Source organism: Xiphophorus couchianus, chromosome 16 (assembly GCF_001444195.1).
Source record: "Xiphophorus couchianus chromosome 16, X_couchianus-1.0, whole genome shotgun sequence".
NCBI lineage: Eukaryota > Metazoa > Chordata > Actinopteri > Cyprinodontiformes > Poeciliidae > Xiphophorus > Xiphophorus couchianus.
In genome coordinates, this window is record NC_040243.1 from 12,717,228 (window position 1) to 12,737,297 (window position 20,070).

Consider the following 20,070-nt stretch of genomic DNA (forward strand, 5'->3'; position numbering starts at 1 on the left):
TTTCACCCACCAATAAAGCGATTGACTGACAGACAGCCAACAGCTCTGTCCTCTTCCACAGTCAACTTAACCCTCCTTTTATCTCCTTTCATCCATCACATCTGTCTTCCTGTCAGTTTTATTATCTCTCTGTCTCTCTCCTCCTCCTCCCACCTGCAACCTCCTCTCTTTCTCTCCCTCTCTGCCCTTTTCATCCCTCACTCCCTCCCTCCCTCCTCGTCTCTCGTTCTCCTCCTCCTGCTGTGCTGTCTCCTGTCGCTCCCATTCCCCCTCCAGCTCTCACACTCACGCAGCATCCTTCCCTCACCTCTTCTACCTTCACACTCACCTCCTCGAGCCTCCGTCTGCCTGCCGCCCTCCTCTCCATCACCTACTAACACACATCATTTCTCGCCTCTTCCTCGAGTCTCGTCTCTGCCTCCTCCTACTCCTCCTCCTCCATCTCCCGCCGGTTTTTCCTCCTTCTCACAACACTCTGCACCCACTATTCACACACTCATGCTCATTGGCACCCAAGGACAGAACAGCTTCTCGTCTGAACCGGCGATGGTTTGATCCTTTTGGCTAGACTTCTTGACACTGAGCTCAGCTGAGGAAGAGGACAAGGACGGAAAGAAGGCATGGAGCACAGCCACATCTTCCCTGTGTCCCACCACAATAGAAGCACCGGGGGATGCCCTCTCGGACCCCTGCCTGTTATCTACTACAGCGTCCTGCTCTGTCTCGGCCTGCCTGGTAAGAAAGTCTGCTTTGCCGCCTGCATTGCTGCTCTCTCCCAGAGTTACGCTTTGCATTTCGATTTGTTGTGCACTTGTTTGCACGACTGAGTAAGACTGCTGTGCACCGCTGCACACACACGCTGTTGATTTGTCACTCTGACCTTGTTACTGTCATGCATGCATATGCTTTATGTGTATTTGTTTCTACTTGTGCCTGTTGTTTTTTCTCCCCCTTTAGATTCCACCACTACTGTCTTTTTTTTTTTTTCTGAACGTCAGTTGAGGTGTAAATAGGTACAAGTAGTTGCTGGAGAAGTTGTGAGTAATCTTACTGGCTTGACCTCCAGGACAGGTGTGTGCTGCATGGCTTTTTCTCCAGGGAGTCGATTTGATAACACATCTGTCCTCACTGTTGAATGATTAGTCCATTCACCATCGCTGTCAGACTCATTTACTGCCTCTGTCCCACTGCGTAATTCATGAGCAATGACCTGCTCTCACACAGGGAGGCAAAACGACGTCTGTGCATGTGCGAAACAGAGACAGGGACACAGACAGCAAAAAAAAAAAAAATAGAGGTCAGACTAAAGATTAAATTTGCTGATGTCTGACTGGAGGTCAGGGTTTAGATGTCAAAAACCTTCCAATATACACATCCAGTCTACTTAAAAACACCAAGACATTAGAAATTTATGATTAAACAAAACTTATTTCCTGAGCGCTTTCTGATATTTACTTCTCATGCTGCTAGGAGAAACTTATGCATATTTTATTGGGAATGTATGTGATCAACCAACACAAACTGAAAATGAAAACGTTGCATGTTTTTAAGTATTTGTATGGTGGGAATTTCTATCAAGTTGCATTTACTCTAACATTAGATCAAATTCAGTGCAATCACCTGCGTTGATAGAATGGAAAGATTATGGCATAGCTAACCTGTCAAGACTAAATTAACAACAGAACAGGTCTGTGGTGACTCTGGAGGAGCTACATAGATCTGTAGAACAGCAGGGAGAATTTAACAACGCGACAACCATTGATTGTGCACTCTACACATCTAGCTATTATCTAAGAGCAGCAGGAAGGAAAACGTTGTTGAAAGAAAACTGTGAGAAGCCAAGGAGGAAATGTGACCAAAGGTGCTCTAATCAGACCCAAATACAACTTTTTGACCTACATGCAAAACCCTATGTGTGCCAGAAAACTCACCCAACTAATCACCTGGCATTGACCACCCCCATATTCAAACACGGTGGTGGGAGCATCTTGCTTTGGGGAGGCATTTCTTCAGCAGGGGCAGAGAGGCTGATCGGAGTTAATGGGAGGATGGATATTGTTGGAGGGAAATTACAAATGCATGCCACAGTTATGACCAATTATTACCAATAAACAGCTTTTATTGGTCTTGTGCACAAAACCCCAGTGAAATGTATTGCAGTTTCTTGTTATATGAGAAAAGTCAAACATTTCAAGGAGTTTGATTACTTCTGCAACTTACCCAGTATTTACAATTTTACTCAACAGGTTTTGATGTCTCTCTCAGCCCATTGCTGCAGATTAGCAAATCTCCCTTAGATCTGATTGCTTTCCCCCTTGATAAAGATTGAAAATGAGATGCTATCACGAGCGTAAGCCATTTCGGTTGGAAATAAATCTGCAATGCAAAGACCAGCGCTTTTGTGAGCCAAGACTGCAGTTGCCCCAGAGATTTGCTGTCTTGTAAAAATAAGTCTTGCTTTCTGATCAAATCCTGCCTAATTATTTAAGTCAGCCGCCAGCAATTTGCCTCGCTGTCATTTCTTTTGATTCCGCTGCTGGGTTGCCTTTAGAAATGCAACCAAGGCTGTTTATTTAATCACCTAGTAAGAGTAACCAGGGGAGAGTGAGGGAGTACAACAATAAGGTGCCTGAATTGATGGCTAAGTTAAGTGCAGCAAGCTGATATTTTGCAGCAGTGACTTGTTCAATCATTATGACACAGCTTATTCCACTCAAGCTGAATCATGAATGTTTCATGGGAGCAGCATGCGCGAGTAGCAGCCGCATGACCTACAAACACACATGCAATAAAACCTTTTTATTGACAGGAAACTATGATTCAGATTTTTCATCAGCTAAATGGGGTCCCTTATGCATCCAAACACTGACTCAAAGCTGCATGCTGCGGGGCAGGCAGGGGTCACATCAGAAGTGGAGATTTGAGGTAAGAAAGTGATGAGAGAGGGATAATACATCTGAAGTCATGGAACAAAATAAATCAGTTCGACCTGAGGAAATTATAAAGTAGGAAATGTTGAAAATTAAAGGCTGGAAAGAAGGGAAGAAAAGGGCACAGAGGAGAAGAACATTGGTGTTAGTAGAGGGATCAGAGCGCTAATAGGCAGAGAGATCTAGCAGAAGTAGCACCTCAGAGCACTGAGAGCGGCTGAGATGACAGAACTGAAACTAATTGCCACGTTTTTAATTAATTGCTAACTTGAGCTTTCTGTTTGTGTCTCTACACGCCACACCAAGAAACTGGAGACAGTAGAGACATGCGCAGGCAGGACAAACGGCGTAATGAAGCTGTCGTTAACATGTTGCAATTGTAGATGTGAGGCCTGCTCCGTGGATTGTACGCCGTGTCTTAAAACGTTGGGTGCTAAAGTACGCTGTGTGCAGGAGGAAACCATTAGCTGATGAGCAACTCTACGGGACACGAAAAGAGTCTGAGGAAGTCCCTGTCTCGGTATGTGGTTGGACATTTCTGCACACAGTGTGCTTCTGGAAGTTTTATCGCCAAACCCATTTAAAAAGGGAAATAAATAAATGAAAAATGTGCCAGGCAGTTTCAGCAATAATAACTCCTCCAACGTTTATTAACACCCCTGATAGGGATGAGTGATGTACAAAATAAATTGATTTTTTTTCTTGTCAAAGTGGCACAATGAAAAATGTAACTGAAACTTTTTGTAATTTATAATGTTACTTTTTAAGGCGAATGTAAAATTTTCACCTGTAAAATTATTTAAGGAGCTAAATTATGAAGATAATATGAGAGCAGCATTCAAAATGGATTTTTAGCTCTTTTGCTCTCATTCTTTGTAGAAGTAGCAGAGGGACTGAGAGGCTAATACTTATTTTTAAAAAGACACTAAAAATGTTTTACCTTTTCTTTACCATCTTATGTTAGCGCTGTTAGCATCGCTAAACAGCAGGCTCCATTTGTAAATTCCTAATGACGTAGTTCTTTACCTGAACCCTAAGATGTGCAAATACTTGGAAGGCTAATTAAACTGCTACTTCTCTGCCTTCCTAGTACTCAATATTCTTTGAGACATGCACACTGTCCACTGATGATTGAAATTTTATATTCAAGCACACCAGACTCACGCATTTATTGTGCAAAACCCCAAATTTGCATCAAGAAAATTCAGTTTCCTTTTGAATAGCTCGTTACATCTTTTGACTTTGTCTGACTTCATTTGAAACACCGTAATGATAATTAATCCAGTCATGACATGCAATTATATAAATCTGCCCTTATTCAAAATGGAAGCGATGGCATGCAAAGTTGTAAAATTTCCCTTAGAAAACAATAAAGTTGTTCTTCTATCTGTGCTGAGCTTGAAGCAACCAAGCACAGTATTGTGTTCTGTCTGTGTTAGAATGGACCCAGACCAGGTTCTAATATGAGTTTAGACGTTACTGCACTGACTAATTAAGATACAGGCTAAGCAACACATGCTGTTTGTCTTCCTGCATTACATGATGAGAGATCAGGAACTAAATAAATACCCTTAACCCTAAGAGACTAGATTTGCTTACCCACCATAATATCCAGCTACTGAAATCATACTTACAGTACATCAAACTGACTGGAAAAATATTGTATTTTCTTATTTTTAAGGAACCAGTCACTAATCAAGCAGAATATAAGGTGGTTATGATGAACAGACAATGTTTTAGTGCATTTCTGTATTCCACTCGATAACTTAAAGGTCTTAAATCTGACTGTTATACTATTACAAAAACTATCTTTTTGTAAAACTGACAGTGTTAATGTACCTAGTCATTCAATGTGTAATTTAGGGAACAAACAAAACTGTGATATTAGGTAAAATAATTTCTGGAAGAGTGCGGGTAAGAGTCGTAAAAGGGACAAGGGAAAGAGGTTTAAAAGGTGCATGGGTGCTCTGGTGTGGAGGGAGATTATTTCAGCGATTATTTCTCCTCCTACAGCCGCACGTAGGAGGAGAGAAGGTGTTAAACCTGGATGAGCGACAGACTAATATAAAAAAGGAAATCGGTTTCTGAAAGATGTGCTCTGTCCTTCTAAATCTGAGTTCTTTCATTTCTTTTAAATTACACACTTGATGCTCATTATTCTGTTTCCAGTGTCCTGCTGCTGAGGTGGTTTACTTTTTCACACAGCAGCCTAACGACTTCACTCCTTTAAACAAGTCTGATGTCACTGAAACATTCAGGCAATCAAATTGTGTCTCCTTTGCTTCTTCCATGCAGTCATGCCACCTACATGCCTGATTTGTATCTTTTTACAGCTGCAAGTGTCTCCCCAATTTAAAGAACCAGGCTGTGAAATGTAGTTAAAACAACCAGCTCTGCTAAAGTGAACATTTCTCCAGCTAATTGCACAAAAAGTGATCCGATCCGCACAGTTGTCACCGCTCTGGTGACTCTTTCAAAGGATGACTGGTGTCTGAGCAATCTGGACAACATCTCCTCACACGCCCACTTATCCACCCGTTCAAGGGGAAAAGGTCGGGAGTCGTCAGCGCCAACAACCGCTTCTTCTTCCGCGCCGTGGTGCGGGCCAAGTGTCAGCCGTTACTTAATGAAGAGATGGGCTCCATCGATTTTCAGTTTGAACTATCGATCCATCAATCTGCACCCGTGATGGGGCATCTGGAGCAGGATGGTGTCTTGTTAATAGATGCTATCACTCTCAAAGCAGGGTTTGAAATTGGTTGAGCTAGTCGAGATAAAAAGGGGGAGCAATAACAGATTGAGCATTGCAAATGAATAAATTAGGTAGGTTGAAATTGGAAACAGTGGTTTAGAAAAATATAGGACTGCAAGGAGAGGATGGAGAGCCGGCGAGAGGAAAAAAACGACGAGGGAGGTGTTTGAGGCAATAAATCAGAGATCTGCTGTGACAGAGCCGACTTTGTTTGGCCAGCTGACACAGAAAACTCTGTCACAGCTGCTGGAAACACACCAAGCTAAACCTCTGTATTTGTTTGTTGGTTTTCACAGCAGTAGCAATGTGAGGATGATAACAGAGATCTGGAGCTTATGAAGTCATTCGCGTTCCTCTTTTCAGTCAATCTATATTTATTTAATTCTGACTTTACCTCGAGTCTCTGCTTTATCTGCACTGCTTCACCTGTAATTTATTTTTTGTTTGGATTAAATTATTGAAAAATTGAACTTAGAGCCCATAAAAATCACTTAGCTGGCACTTTCCATGCATATCAAACAGGTAGTTTGAACAATACTAATAGTGTTGGTTCTGATTTTATCTTTTGCAGAATTGTACAAAAACCTCACGTCAATACTTATTTTTAGACTTATTTTGTTTGAATATTTTCATTTCTTTTGGTTTAACTCTTTTTTCCTTGTTGGAGTATTAATATCACATCCCATTTTATTATTTATAACCTGTTTTTTAGTGACATTTCTCTAAATGTTTCTGAATTATCCGTATTTCTCTCCAGCCACTTTCTCATCTGACTGTCGTTTGCAGTTTTTGTACTCCCTTGATTTGTTGATTCAGCATTGGATCATTCCTTAATGTCTCAGTCAAGGTCTGCTGTTTTCAGGATTTTTAAACAGTTCCTGCAAGCACTTTTTGTTTCCAAGTCTTAAGCATCCCCTTGATCCAGAAGTGTGACTGTTCTTAAATGAATAGGTGCTGAGGTGAGCAGGCAGAATCCTGCATCAGTACTTTGATGCAGCAGCTTCTTTTTTTTCTCCCAGTCTGTAAAATATTCTTCAATTTCCTGCTTCAACACAAATCTCTGCTCCCCATTTCTCCTCCCTTTTTTGTGCTACCCCGTCACCACTCAGCCCACATGTTAAACTTATCTTCAGATTAAAATATTCTCCACTGATATCACTCCATTTGCATGTGATGAAAGCATATAAATCAGAGTTTAAACACTGAATGGAAGCTTTTCAATGGGTTTGCACTGAGGACTTGCCCCTGGTTTTGCTCTGAGGATTTAATAGATTCCCTCGCTTTATGTCCGCTCTGACACTTAAGAGAAGACAAAAGGGAAATGGTTGTCATCAGGAACAAAGTGCCTGTGACCTTTGAAGCCAGCTTTGATATTCACCTCCTCTCTGTGTCTTTCGCCTCCCTTCTTTCGCCCCGACAGTTTTCCTCTCCACCTCTCTTTTTGTCTTCTTTAGTACTTATAATCCTACCTCTCATTCCCTCTTCACCTGTTCTCTTCTTAACTTTGCGACCTTCAACAGAACAAGGTTTTCTTCTCATCCTCCTTTGCCCTTCTTTGCTCTTCATAGCATCCAGTCATGCTGTCAAGCTGCAAATTGCTCCAAATGATTTCTTTCTTCTTTTCTGTGTTTGATACGAGACCCATGAGCAAGCCTCAGTCACTCATGTCACTCATGTTTTTAACGTTGGTTTTTCTGGATTAAACGGTGCAGGGTCATATGTCGACAGCCCGCCTCTCATGACGGGATGAGTCAGCCTCGTCACACGCATCAGGAAGCACGCTGTGTCTTTTCTCTTTCTGATACACAACGTCAATGGCCGTGGATGTCCTTATAATATAGAGCAGCAGGGGGAGAGGAGACACAAACACCCACCTTGACAAATGCACAATCAAAAGCAAAATGAGGTCTGATAAAGCCTGTGTTTTATTTTTCCTCTCAGTTGGAGATGCTTTGTTTTTTTGTATTTTTTTAAAACTAAACAAAGAAGGTGAAACTTTGGATTCATCAATCTGTGAGTCTGATTTGTGTGTAGCGCCTCGGCTTTCCCCGCTGAGACAAACCTGGCCTCTGCGCCAACATCCCTGCTAAATGCCAAGCAGATCCACAAAGACAACGTTAAAAAAAAAAAAGAGGCCAGAATCAATTGAAATGGATGGGCAACCCCGTTGCAGGGCGGCTGCAGCTAAATAGAAAATGTCAAGCTCACGAGAGATCCCTTTTGTTCATCTGTAGAGGGCCCCTGCTGCAGCCCAAACAGAATAACCTGCAGGCAGGGACAGTAAATATCTCACATTTCCCCATTTTATGTCACTTCAACTGCAAGTGCTCTGATAGATGGAGATATTATAGAGAGAGGATTTGAAATTTATGGTGAACAAACCCAAATTAGCACAAAATTGTAGCTACATAAATAAAAATTTGGAAGGTGTGAGTGGTTTTGGTATTCATCCCTTCAGAGTCGATACTTTATTGAACCAGCTTTTGCTGCAATGACAGCAGCAAATCTGGAGCAAACATGTCAAGCTCTGTCAGATTGGATGGAGATGGAGATTGCCCATGGGCATCTGTTTAATTGGATTTTTTTTCTGGGCTTTCACTTTTTAATGGGTGAACAGTCTTGGACCCACGCCATCATATTGTAACTCTGCTGTATGTTCAGGGTCTTTGTCCTCTGCTCCAATCTCAAGACTTTACTGACTAAAAGGTTTTCTTCCAGGATTTCTACGTCCATTCATTTCCTATTACCCCTGACCACTGACTGTTACCATGTTTCACTGAGATGGTTTGTTCAGTAAATACACAGCGTTTTGATTTCAGGTTGCATATGACCAGAGCACCTTTTTCCACATGTTTGCTGCATCCTCTTTGTGACTTGTGGCAAACTGAAAATGCAACATCTTACAGCAACATGCTTTCTTTTTGGCATTCCTCTCTACAGGCCAGATTTGTGGAGTGCACACCTAGTTTTCCTGTCAATATATTCTCCCAAATGACCTGTGGCACTCTTAGCAGCTGTTTTGATTGATGCTTTGTTCACCCAGTCTGTAGGTTTGGGTGGATGGTCATGTAGGCTTGCAGTTGATATTCTCTTTCTGCTTTCAGACAAAGGACTAACCAGTTTTCCAAGGTGTTGAATGTTTTGGTTACTGTTTTATAATGTAACTATGGTCTCCACAACTTTCTCCTTGCTCTATCTGCTGTGTTTACTGATATTAATGCTGTTTGTTCATTAATGTTCTCAAACAAACCCTTGAAGTCTTCCCAGAACTGTTGGATTTCCACCGAGACTAACGAACACACGTGGGCCCTGTTTAATTCTATGCGATGGTTGTCAGAGAAAAGGGGTGTGAATACAAATACAAAGCAATAATTTTATCATTTCTAAAAACTAATAAAAACATGCATCATTTTTCTTCCACAATTATGTTCTGCTTTGTGTTGGACTGTCACATTGAGGTGTGTGGATGTGACAAGAGCTGTTCAAAGCCGCTTAATATAAAATTAATACAAAATTACACGGATGAAGTCATCCTATTAGCTTTGAGGATATTGGATTGAGTTTTGTTACACAGCAACCAGCAATGACTCTTTACATAAAATCAAATATGTTGATGAGACACTAAAAAATCCCTAATGACCCATCATATAGCATATTGAGTCCTTTGTTGCATCAGAACAACTATTTTATTTGCTTTGTCATCCAAAGGAGTCGACGTTATTATCAAATCTGATAGGAAGGAAGTAATCAATGCAATTATGATTAAACTTTTTTTTTTCTTCTTGCTTTGCCGTCCCTGTGGCAAAGTGCTGTCAAGTCACAAAGGATGATGGCATTTTAAATGCAGAAAACTGTGGAAAAGGTTTAAATCATACCTAATTTATTCATGTTGTGATGCAGAGGGAGCCGGTTGATGTATAATCTTGTAAAATGGTCTTAACCAGAAAGAAGATATGTAAAATGTGTTCTGCAAACGAAAAGTGGACAGACACAGCCCATGAGAACAAGAGGTCTTCCATCTGAATTTCAGTTTTTTTCTCTTGAGTCAAAACATGACAAAAAGCCAGCAAGTACCTCAAGCATGACTTGAAGGAAATATGACTTTTCCAATAATTACTGAAGTTTTAACATTTCTTCTTTTGTTCTTCACATGTCTTTTATCTTTAATTGTGCACCCACTGCAAAATAAATTATGACCAAGGACTAGTATTGGACATAACATCAGAATAAAAGCTGCCAATCTCCAAACAAAAACTTAATTCAATATTTTTGTGAAAGAATTATGTGTGAAATAGACCTAATTACTTTCCAAATCAAATGTGGAGTGCAATCATGTTAATACATCTGTTAGAAACCACAAAAACATAACCAAAATACTTATTTTTAATAGCAGTATACATCATAGACTACAGCAACATTTATGAAAAAAAACCCTCAAGTCTTCCAGAAAACTCTCAGTCCTAAAGATGATTTTCCATATCCTTTTCTGGATATTCTGGATATTAACCAAGCTGGAGAGTAGCCCTTTATGTATTGGTGTGCTAAATCTTCCAAACAGCTTCGGCATGTCATTTATGGTTATTGATAGATCAGACCCTAATGAATTGGCTCATCTCTGACGATTTGTTTGTGTGTACATGTTCAGAGTCCAACATTTGCTGATGTGTGCGCACTCTGCTGCACAACCTCCCAGCCTTGCAAGCACATCTTTAATCATTATCCAGAGCCATCTTTGTAATTTGTAATCACTGGATAGTGGCTGAGGCTGTGAAGTGTGATCTCCCAGACTCCAAGCTGCCATATTTAATCCAATCCCAGATGCATTATTGCAGACAGGGACACGATCACACAAGCTTGCATGTACAGTGATGGCTGCTAAGTGGATTAATGTCTCCGAAGCTGCAGTAGGATGTCAGAAGTGTCTCTGTTTGAGGTAACACACTAGACATGACTTGACACGGTGCCAACAGGTTGCACTGAAATATTCATCTTATTCACTGAAAAAAGGATAGGTACAGTACTGTGTTTTTGTTAGTTGGGTAACTGAACCACAAGTTATCCTTTTGAGGTATTTATTAATTTGTTTGTAAATGTTTGTGAAGAGAAAATAATCCAAAATTGTAATATTTTGAAATTCTTTATAAAGCCCACAAAATGGTTATACCCTTTCACTAAAATTATGGAAGGAAGTGAATTGCACTTAAATAAGAGGCAATAAGCCATTTATAGCACAATTAAATTACTAGGTTACCCTCAGTTGTTATGAAAGTGCTGTATAAATCAAAAATGGCTTAAAAGAAATTTGAGTGTTCATCATACCTACATCTAATGCCTTGAAATTGTAGTGACTTCACAATCTCTGACATCGGTACATATATGTATATATATTCCTTTATTTAATCAGGTAAACCCCGTTGAGATCTAAATCTCATTTTCAAGAGATATACATGTGTACCTTGTTTCAAAAGGATGATCATCTCAAAACTCAGCCCAGTACATCAGTCTGTCGTTGTTGGATTTACTGCTTTGTTTTTGGTCATCTTTATGCTGTTGGGTCAAGCTCTACTTGGCTTTAATTTTTCACAGATGTTGTCACATTTTCATTTAGGATCTTCTTTACACAGACTTGGAGGTTTCTTACAGCCAGCTTTGAGGGGAAACTCATGTGTACTGCCCGCCCTGGACATGCTGGCAATTGTTTTTAATGCCCTCCATTTTTTCAAATTGTTTTGAGACCCACTTAAGTCCCTTATCTAATAATAGACTATTAAACTGCTACAATTTTCTTTCGTAAGGCTTCAAACAGCTCTATTGCTGTCACAATGGTGTTCATTTTCACTTCCACAGTCAGGATTACACTGTCGAAGCAAAATATTTAAGTATAAGGAATAAGTTGCTTTCAAAATACTTAGTAAAGGTTACTCTAATGACACTCATAATATGACATACCTGTGTGGGATTTAAACATTTTAAGTGTGAATAAATGTGGAGGTGTTCCTCTGATCAATTGTATTATTTATCCTATTTTATGAAAAATGTAAGGCTTCCCAAGTGTTTTCTGATTTTTCTTTTTACATTATCATTTATTATAATTTCAAAAACCCTCAATTTACCAGCACTTTCTGACCTATGAATGCAAGGTAGACGCAAATTGGCCAAAGATCTTTGTCAACATCAGTGAGAATGTTTAATGATCATTTCTGGGGAAACCATCCAGGTGAGGCAGACTTTGAGCTTCATTTCAGAAGCTAAATCACTGGCGAATGGACGGCAGACAGTAGAGCCAAGACTGTGAGGCTGCATGTTGCCCTTGTCATTGTGTTGTGACTTTACTCCTGATTGGAGATAACAATTTGGCCAAAGGGAGAGGCAGTTGCCCCTGGAATTACCCAGCAGGTGTCAATGAAGTGAAGAAACAAATAGGAGGAACAAAGACAGATAGGGTTGGCTCACTTTTAGCTTCGCAGAATATTTTTTTATCTTGTTCAAATTAAAATTGCTTGCATGCTTTTGTTTTGTGCAACTAGTGTCAGTATTTGCAATGAATGTCTTCAGCATTTCTGTCGCTGTTAGCTGCTCCTGCATTTTTATGTTGTTTACTGCTGGCTGTTACAATCACCAGAGTCCACTAACAATCAATCTCTCTGTTTCCCTCCCTGCCCTAACCTATGCCCATTTCTTTTCTACCTTCACCACCATTTTCCCAATTCCTTCAATCACCCTCTTACTCACCACTCCTAGCTAACATCCTGACTGTGGTTATCCTGTCCCAGCTGGTGCTGCGTCGTCAGAAGTCCTCCTACAACTATCTCCTGGCTCTGGCTGCTGCTGACATCCTTGTTCTGCTCCTCATTGTGTTTGTTGACTTCATCCTGGAGGATTTCATCTTGGCTTCCTTCCTCCCTCCATCCATAAACAACGCAGTGCAGGTTCTGGAGTTCTCCTCAATCCACACCTCCATCTGGATAACAGTGCCTCTCACCATCGACCGCTACATCGCTGTTTGCCACCCACTTCGCTACCACACAGTGTCCTACCCCGCTCGAACACGCAAGGTGATATTTGCAGTGTACGTCGGCTGTTTGCTATCCGCGGCACCCTATTACTGGTGGCCTGAGTTCTGGCACAGTCTACCTGGGGTGGGCAAAAGCAATGAAGGAGGAGGAGGTGGAGGAGAAAGCAGCAGAAGAACAGTGGCCGAGCATGTCCTGGTTTGGGCTCACTGCACCACCGTCTACCTCCTTCCCTGCACCGTCTTCTTCTCGCTCAATACCGGCATCGTGCGGAAGCTGCGAAAGCGCCGCAACTGCTTCAGGTTGCGGGGCTATTCCACCGGCAAGACCACCGCTATTCTCCTCGCCATCACCTCTGTTTTTGCCATTCTGTGGGCTCCGCGCACCTTATTGATCCTCTACCACTTCTACTCTCCACCACCTACCTCACAAAGCGCCGGCCGCCTGCTCCACGTGCTCACCGACGTGGCAAACATGCTTGCGTTGCTCAACACTGGCGTCAACTTCTTCCTGTACTGCTTCATCAGCAAGCGTTTCCGGGCCATGGCGACCAACATGCTCCGAGCCCTCATCCACTGCCGGAAGCAGCCGAAGCCATTTTACGCCAGTCACAACTTCTCCATCACAAGCAGCCCTTGGATTTCACCAGCCAACTCTCACTGCATCAAGATGTTGGTGTACCAGTATGACAAAAATGGAAAGCCCATCTGCATCTCCTCTTGAGTCCACACTACCAGCAGTGGTCCCTCAAATCCTTCAGGCAAACTTTGGCCACATGGGACTCATTGAGGTCACACAAGTTTACCCTGTTAGTGATAATAAAATAGATGGCTTGAAAGGTGCAACAACGCACATCAGATGCATGGTGCAAAATGTCAAAGCCTCTTGTGATCAACAAGGTTATCATAAAGCAGCAAACAGCATCGGTTAGATGCTGTTTGGTCCCTTCATGCAAAAAAACACATCTGCTGAGGAGTAAAGTTTAGGACAGATGAAAGCATATCACCACCACCTACCAGTGAAAATGAGCAGCCATTTGCAAAACATAAAATAACAAAACAAGATGATGAGTCCTTGGTGAATCATCAAATATGTTTTGGTCATGGATGTTCATGGCAGAAAATGAGGAAGAGCTTTTTACAGATGAGTCTTTTATCTGTTGGGGAAATTGTTGCCGGTCTGACCCCTGCACATCTCACCTGTAGGGGTGATTCACTCAGGCAGAACCACGGACAGACTGCCCACTGCCCACGGTCATGACTGTCTCTCTGTAGAAATGTAAAACAGCTTGTCATTTCCATTTTAATATGCAGAGGAGTCTCTAATACATTTTAAATAGGGCTTTTACGAAATGAACAACACATTCTGACTCTTCTCCTGACTGTGCTGTGCTCATAGTTCACCTATATTTCAACGCTCACATCAGAACTCAACCCTCACCATCATTGGACGAAGGAGTTTTCATTCTTCTGTTTGTTGGTGAAATATTTACTCATGGTAGAGATGACTGTTACTGTAGCTTTGCAAAAACACAAGAAAAGAAATATGACTTGGTGTCAGTGTAGCACTGAGGTATTATTAAACTAGTTATCACCTTTTCCATTATTAGAATGAGGAAATTTCTGCAACTAGGAGATAGTCCTCTATTAACTATTAATGGTCCCTGATGACTTACTGTTAGCCATCATCCAGTTGCATATAATGAAAGCAAATGAAGATGTCTTTAACCCTTTATCTTTCCAGGAGACCAAGACAGAGAGAGGTAGAGAGGACTAGATATTTTGCTCTCCCTTCCTGTTGGTTTGTTTTTCCCATCTAAAGCTTTCTGTCCCATTATGCCACACTGAATTTGGTTTCAGGGCCAAAGCGACACATTACAGGTCTCGTCATTCTGCTGCTTTCTCTACACATTTTATAGCAAACCACAGTCACATTAACTTCATGCCATTGTTGGTCTGTTGAAAGAACACATTTAAATAAAGACATTCCCATCTTTTTTTGCTGTATGGTCCAACGACAGCACACTGAGATCAGTGCACGTTCATCCTTTAACAATCCATTGCACATTATTAGGGATCTTCTATTTAATGGAGCTTTGCTGAAAGGCAGAGTTCTACTAAAACATGTCTAGAGGGATCAGACACATTAAGCTTTTCAGCCTGTAGCAGATTTGAGCGTATTTAGGAGACAAATAAACTCCTATTTAGCGCTTCAATGTCTGAGACACTTTTTGTTTGTCCTCTTTAAACAAGACCTTCTAAAGGGTTCCTACATATTTCTCATGCATATTTTTGCAAGAGTTAATTTTTCAGTCATAGGTATAGATACAAGAGTTCTCTATAAATGGAAGATACAGCGATGGATGGATGGATGGATGGATGGATGGATGGATTTTGTAGGCCACTGAATCGAGATCGGAGTCTTAAAATTGAAAGAAATGTTCAGACTATTTTCTTTTTTTTTGTTTGTTTTAAATGAAAATCTAATTCTCTACATTTCTGCAGATATTTGAAGGCTAGAATCCTGTATGTAGAAGATATGGGATGGAGGGGAAAATGTAATCTGTTACCAGGTCAGCTTCACTGCCAGAGTAATTGATTGTGGCAAATGATTAATTTTGACTTTCAAATCGAGTAACATAATGATTTAGTGACCAAAATCTGACTGTTTGCATAGTAACTTACATAAAGATTTTTAAAAGTTGGAGATGCTTTGTTTGATCAAGAATATATACACTAGCAAAAACTAAATAATATACATTTTTATGTATTTATTTATTTATGAAAAACTTTACACCCAGATCTTGATCCCTGCTGTATAGGCTTTGAAAAGAATACCATTTTTACTTTACATTTTATTCAAAATAGCATGTAAAAATAATGAATAAATAAATTTTTTAATAAACAATAGAAACATTTACTGAATATAATTACTGATTGTTTTTTTTATATGTCTCCACTAGTATTTTCACAATCTGTCTTTAGTATTGTGCTCCAGTGACTCCTTACCATCCACAATGGTCATGTTACTACTGGACAGTAAGAGGAAACAAGTCTTTGAATTTAAAATATTACTTTAGACCTAAATCAGTCATGGTTACATTTTATTGCTATTATCTTGCATTTGTTTCAATTCAAGTACCATAATGATTACCGGTAGAGGTTGGACTGCACTATGTTCAGAAAAGATTTAGGAGAAACATATGATGATACCTTTGTTTGTGATTGGTAGACTGATTTTCTGAGTTAAAAATCAGGTGTGTTGCCCCCTAGAGGTTAAATTACAACTTCTCTTTCTCACAAGCCCAAAACTCAACATGCAGTATGGCTCCTTCATGTACAAAATAATAAGAAAGCTCCTGGATTTAAGATTTTTTTACCGTCCTACTTGGCGGTGTACATAGTATTATAACGTAACCTGTGGGAAAGTCAGATCTTAGGTTTGGATTTAGGTTCCACATCAAGTCAGTTTCAATACATCTGTGTCCAAAATACTGACTTAACTCAACTATGTTGGCACAGCTGCCTGAGCAAATATTAACATCCAAAAAATTTACTAAATTATATTTTACAATGTTGCAAGGTAAGGGCTAAGTTTATGTATGAAATAGGAGAAAACCCTTTTCTGTAAGTGTTCTCACACAATTACTGTAACCAAACTGAAGTGCTACAAACAAAATTATCAACAATCAAAACAGATAGCAATCATGCCAACATTAGCTTAGCAGCCTAATGGTGCTGCACAAAACAGAAGAAGGAGAGATTCCAAACAAATCAAAAAGCTATGCCCATCTTAGGTGATGCATTGTCAGGACAGTGTTATAAACTGGCTATTATGCTAGTTTTAATATTGGAGAAAAAATAAATATAAAAAACCTGGAGAAACAGCAGATAGGACAAATATTGGTTACTGTACAGAAAACAGCTACTAGAGTGCAGAGAATCAATGGTGAGTAATTGAAGTTTGCACAATAACAGGGCTGATGTTGACCATACAATACTGCTGAAATTTTGGGTATTTCCTGTACTTTATAGTTAGTTGTCAAATTTAAAGAAAGCATTAATTTAATCTCATTAGTGCACACTTGAACGGGACTAGCGGTATTAGCAAATGTCTAATTTTAAATATCTGAGGTTGTCAAATGTTCCTGACAGGAACATTCCTAATAACCTCTATTAGTGAAATGCAGAGAAATACATTGTTATTAAAATGTTTATAATTAAACTGATCCGAGAATTAGGATTTTTAAGGCTTTACTATGGTATTTAACCATATTCCTTGATAATGTATGACATTTTAATGAGAATATAGTCTCTATACATCAAAATAAAAAATAAGAACATTTCCGCATGTTAAATTTAGAAAAGGAGAAACAAGAATTTGTATATTAATCTAACATAAGATAAAACATCTTAAATGATTAAGATATATATAGATTGAAGTAATTAGTCAAAAGGTCCATGATAATAGGTATAGATGTACAGAATATATATAGAACAGGTTGCCAACATTGTGTCTAAAGATATTTTTGCATTGAACTTTCTAGAAAACTGATTTGAAAATCCTTAGCAGTTTCATTGCAAAATGCCACAAAGGCTATTAAAAAAATAAAAGTTATTATTACAGAGGAAATATTTATATTCACCTTTAGATCAACATGAGACAAGTTAATAACTATTACCTTGCAGGAACCGATTTTCTAATTTACCTAATTTTGGAAAATATCCAATATTCCGTTTTCTGCTGCTCACACAGCCTAAAACTGGCTTGTCTTCTGTAAATTTCCAATTTTTTTTTGCTCTTCTCCAATTGATTTTCTCCACAACTGCGAACTGAATGAAGGATTGGCGATTGCCATCTGTTTCTCACCTCCTCCATCTCATTCCTCTTTTTCCTGCACGTTATGCCTTAAAGCCCTTGCTCAAAGTTAATTTCTCAAGTGTCCTCTTTTACTCCTTCACTGATTACCTCGGAGTCTTTCATGCTATGGGCGTACTAATGATTTTACTCCATGTTTTGTCATCAGAAAATTGATGCCCATAATTGAAGACCATGAGGGGAAGCCGGTGAATGTTGTGCATTATTTAATGGAGATGAATGACCAGCAGGTCAATAACCAATAATCACTCAGTGAGCTCCTTAACTACCCCCCACTCTTCCCAGCACTGAATGTAATGGAGCTAAAATATGTGCTTTATTTTAATCAATACTGCTAAATGAGCAGGTTGTGGTCATTAGGAAGGTAAAATTGCGGAAACGTTGTTTCTGCCTCGGCCCTGAGGAGCTGGTGCCAGATCGGCATTGCGCTGACATTCATTTCCGTGTCGGCTCCATCCAGCTTTTCTCTCATGTTAATGTGACATTTGTGAGGGACTCGCACCTTAATGCCATGCTGGAGGCAGACATGCTGGGAAACCAAAACAGTGTAACATCCAGCAGTTCCCTCCACTCTGCAAGGTGAGGTCTTTCATAGAGGATGGGAACAAGTGCGTAAGGGGAGGTCATTGCCAAGAAATATTTCCTATTATGAAGGAAAAAAATAGGGGATCTATATTTTCTGGAGCCTGATATTAAGAAGATAACCAAGCATAGATCAATCAGAGGGGTAAATTGTATTTTCTCTCCTACACAACCTCAGTTTCCTCTCTTTCTCTCTCTTCTAGCTCAGCTCCTTGGAGTGAGTGTAAGTGAATGTGTGCGCGGGTGAACAAGTGTACGCACAAATAAAGTTTGTCTTAGACTGAAGCTTTAAATCAGTTTGTGCCATAGAACTAGTAATATATAAAATCTATGACGTCTTCAATATAAGACGAAGATAAATACACACAGCACATTGTCATCATTATATATACCTGAATGTGCAAATGAAGCTTCTTGCATTTCAGTTCAGTGTTTTATGGGATTGTGATTTTCTACAGAAGTACTTTCTTTTTATTTCTCTTCATGGCAGTATTTAAAACTGTTTTATGTGACTGTACAGGCTTGCATAATTAAAAAAAATTTTCTGCCTCATGAATGTATCAAAATGTATTACCGTGCTGCATAGAGTATGAAGTGAATTATTGCCTCAAATTTTTTGAATAAAGAAATAAATACCAATTTGTCTAAAGGTTGAGCTGTTGGTGAAATGTGTCTTTTTGTCTCAATTCAATAAGCTATTCTACAATAAGCATAGAAAATGTTTTTTTTCTAATCACACGCAATCATAAAATATGCAGAAGCTAATAATGTTTTCTTGTTACTTTTGATTCATGTGGCTTACAGCTGAAGCCAGATATTTACATTTACTGTTTGAAAAAGACACACAATCCATTTATTTCTCCCTGCAAGACATTAAATCAGTTTAAATTCTTACTGTTTTTAGTCAGTTTGCCAAATCCAATAATAATCAGAGAACTGCCTCTTGTCCATTTGAAATACCTACTTGGGTCCAAGTTTAAACTTCATGGCTGCCCTCTTGGGGGCTTTTGTTGTCCCCTGCACCTCCTTATTTTTTATTATTAAAAGATTGAAAAGAGCTGGCAGATTTGGACATAAACTTTATTTTTTCTTTAACTATGTGGTAGGAACTTGCCATCCTTTTGAAACAAAAACCCAAATACTCACATAATAAATCCATTACTTCTCCAGCTTACATTCAGTTTCAGGAAAGGTAACTATGATGATTAGAAACAAGAGTAGGCATTTTTGTCTGTGATAAATATAATTATTTGGACAGCTTTGACTCAGCTGAGCGCAAAAGGAGAAAATCATCTTCATCAGATGACGCACACACAAACAGCACTTTACTCGGCAAAAATCATAGATTTAAATTGAAGCAGCAACACATTTTTTTTCACCTTCCAAAACAACATCCACAGGCACAGAGTCAGCCTCTCTTATTACCATGTTCACAGTCAGCCAGTTGTTAATCACAGATCTCAGGATAAACCAATTAACACCTCTTGCAAGGGAAGAAATTCTGCTCTTTTCAAACATTATGCACAAAACACCATCAGTAAAATAAAAGAACATTTGTCTGTTTCAGAAAGACAATCTTTCACTACCCTTTTTTTTTCAATAAACCCACATTATTGTAGATTATATGGGCTGAGGTCACTGTGCTTTTCATCTCAAGGTAATATAAAATGGGTTCATCTGATAAATGTCCTGTCGACTCTAAACCAGGAGAGGCTGTTGCTTCTCTGTAAGGAGAAAAACAAGGAGAAAAGAGAGAATGGGGGGGGAGGTGGAAAAATCGAGGAAAGATATGTGGCTTCATGTGTGTGTCTGCGCTTTATGTCTGGTGTGGAACTGCAGTAATAAAGATTGATGGGGCTGCCTGATCGCACTGTGATGGGGTTTGCTGCTGATTGCATGTACGAGAGTGCACGTG

General features: G+C 39.6%; 1 protein-coding gene across 1 annotated transcript; it reads left to right on the plus strand.

Annotated features, from left to right (window-relative positions):
* Positions 1–229: 229 nt before the first annotated feature.
* Positions 230–18,810, plus strand: gpr139 (G protein-coupled receptor 139). Its single transcript, XM_028043215.1, has 2 exons — positions 230–735; positions 12,424–18,810. Exons 1-2 carry the CDS (start codon positions 621–623, stop codon positions 13,416–13,418), a joined length of 1,110 nt encoding a protein of 369 aa, XP_027899016.1. The 5' UTR covers positions 230–620; the 3' UTR covers positions 13,419–18,810.
* Positions 18,811–20,070: the final 1,260 nt, after the last annotated feature.

Coding starts and splice junctions, on each gene's coding strand:
- gpr139 (XM_028043215.1), top strand. CDS start 621: ATGGAGCACAGCCACATCTTCCCTGTGTCCCACCACAATAGAAGCACC. Junction 736..12,423: donor GCTCTGTCTCGGCCTGCCTG/GTAAGAAAGTCT, acceptor CACCACTCCTAG/CTAACATCCTGACTGTGGTT.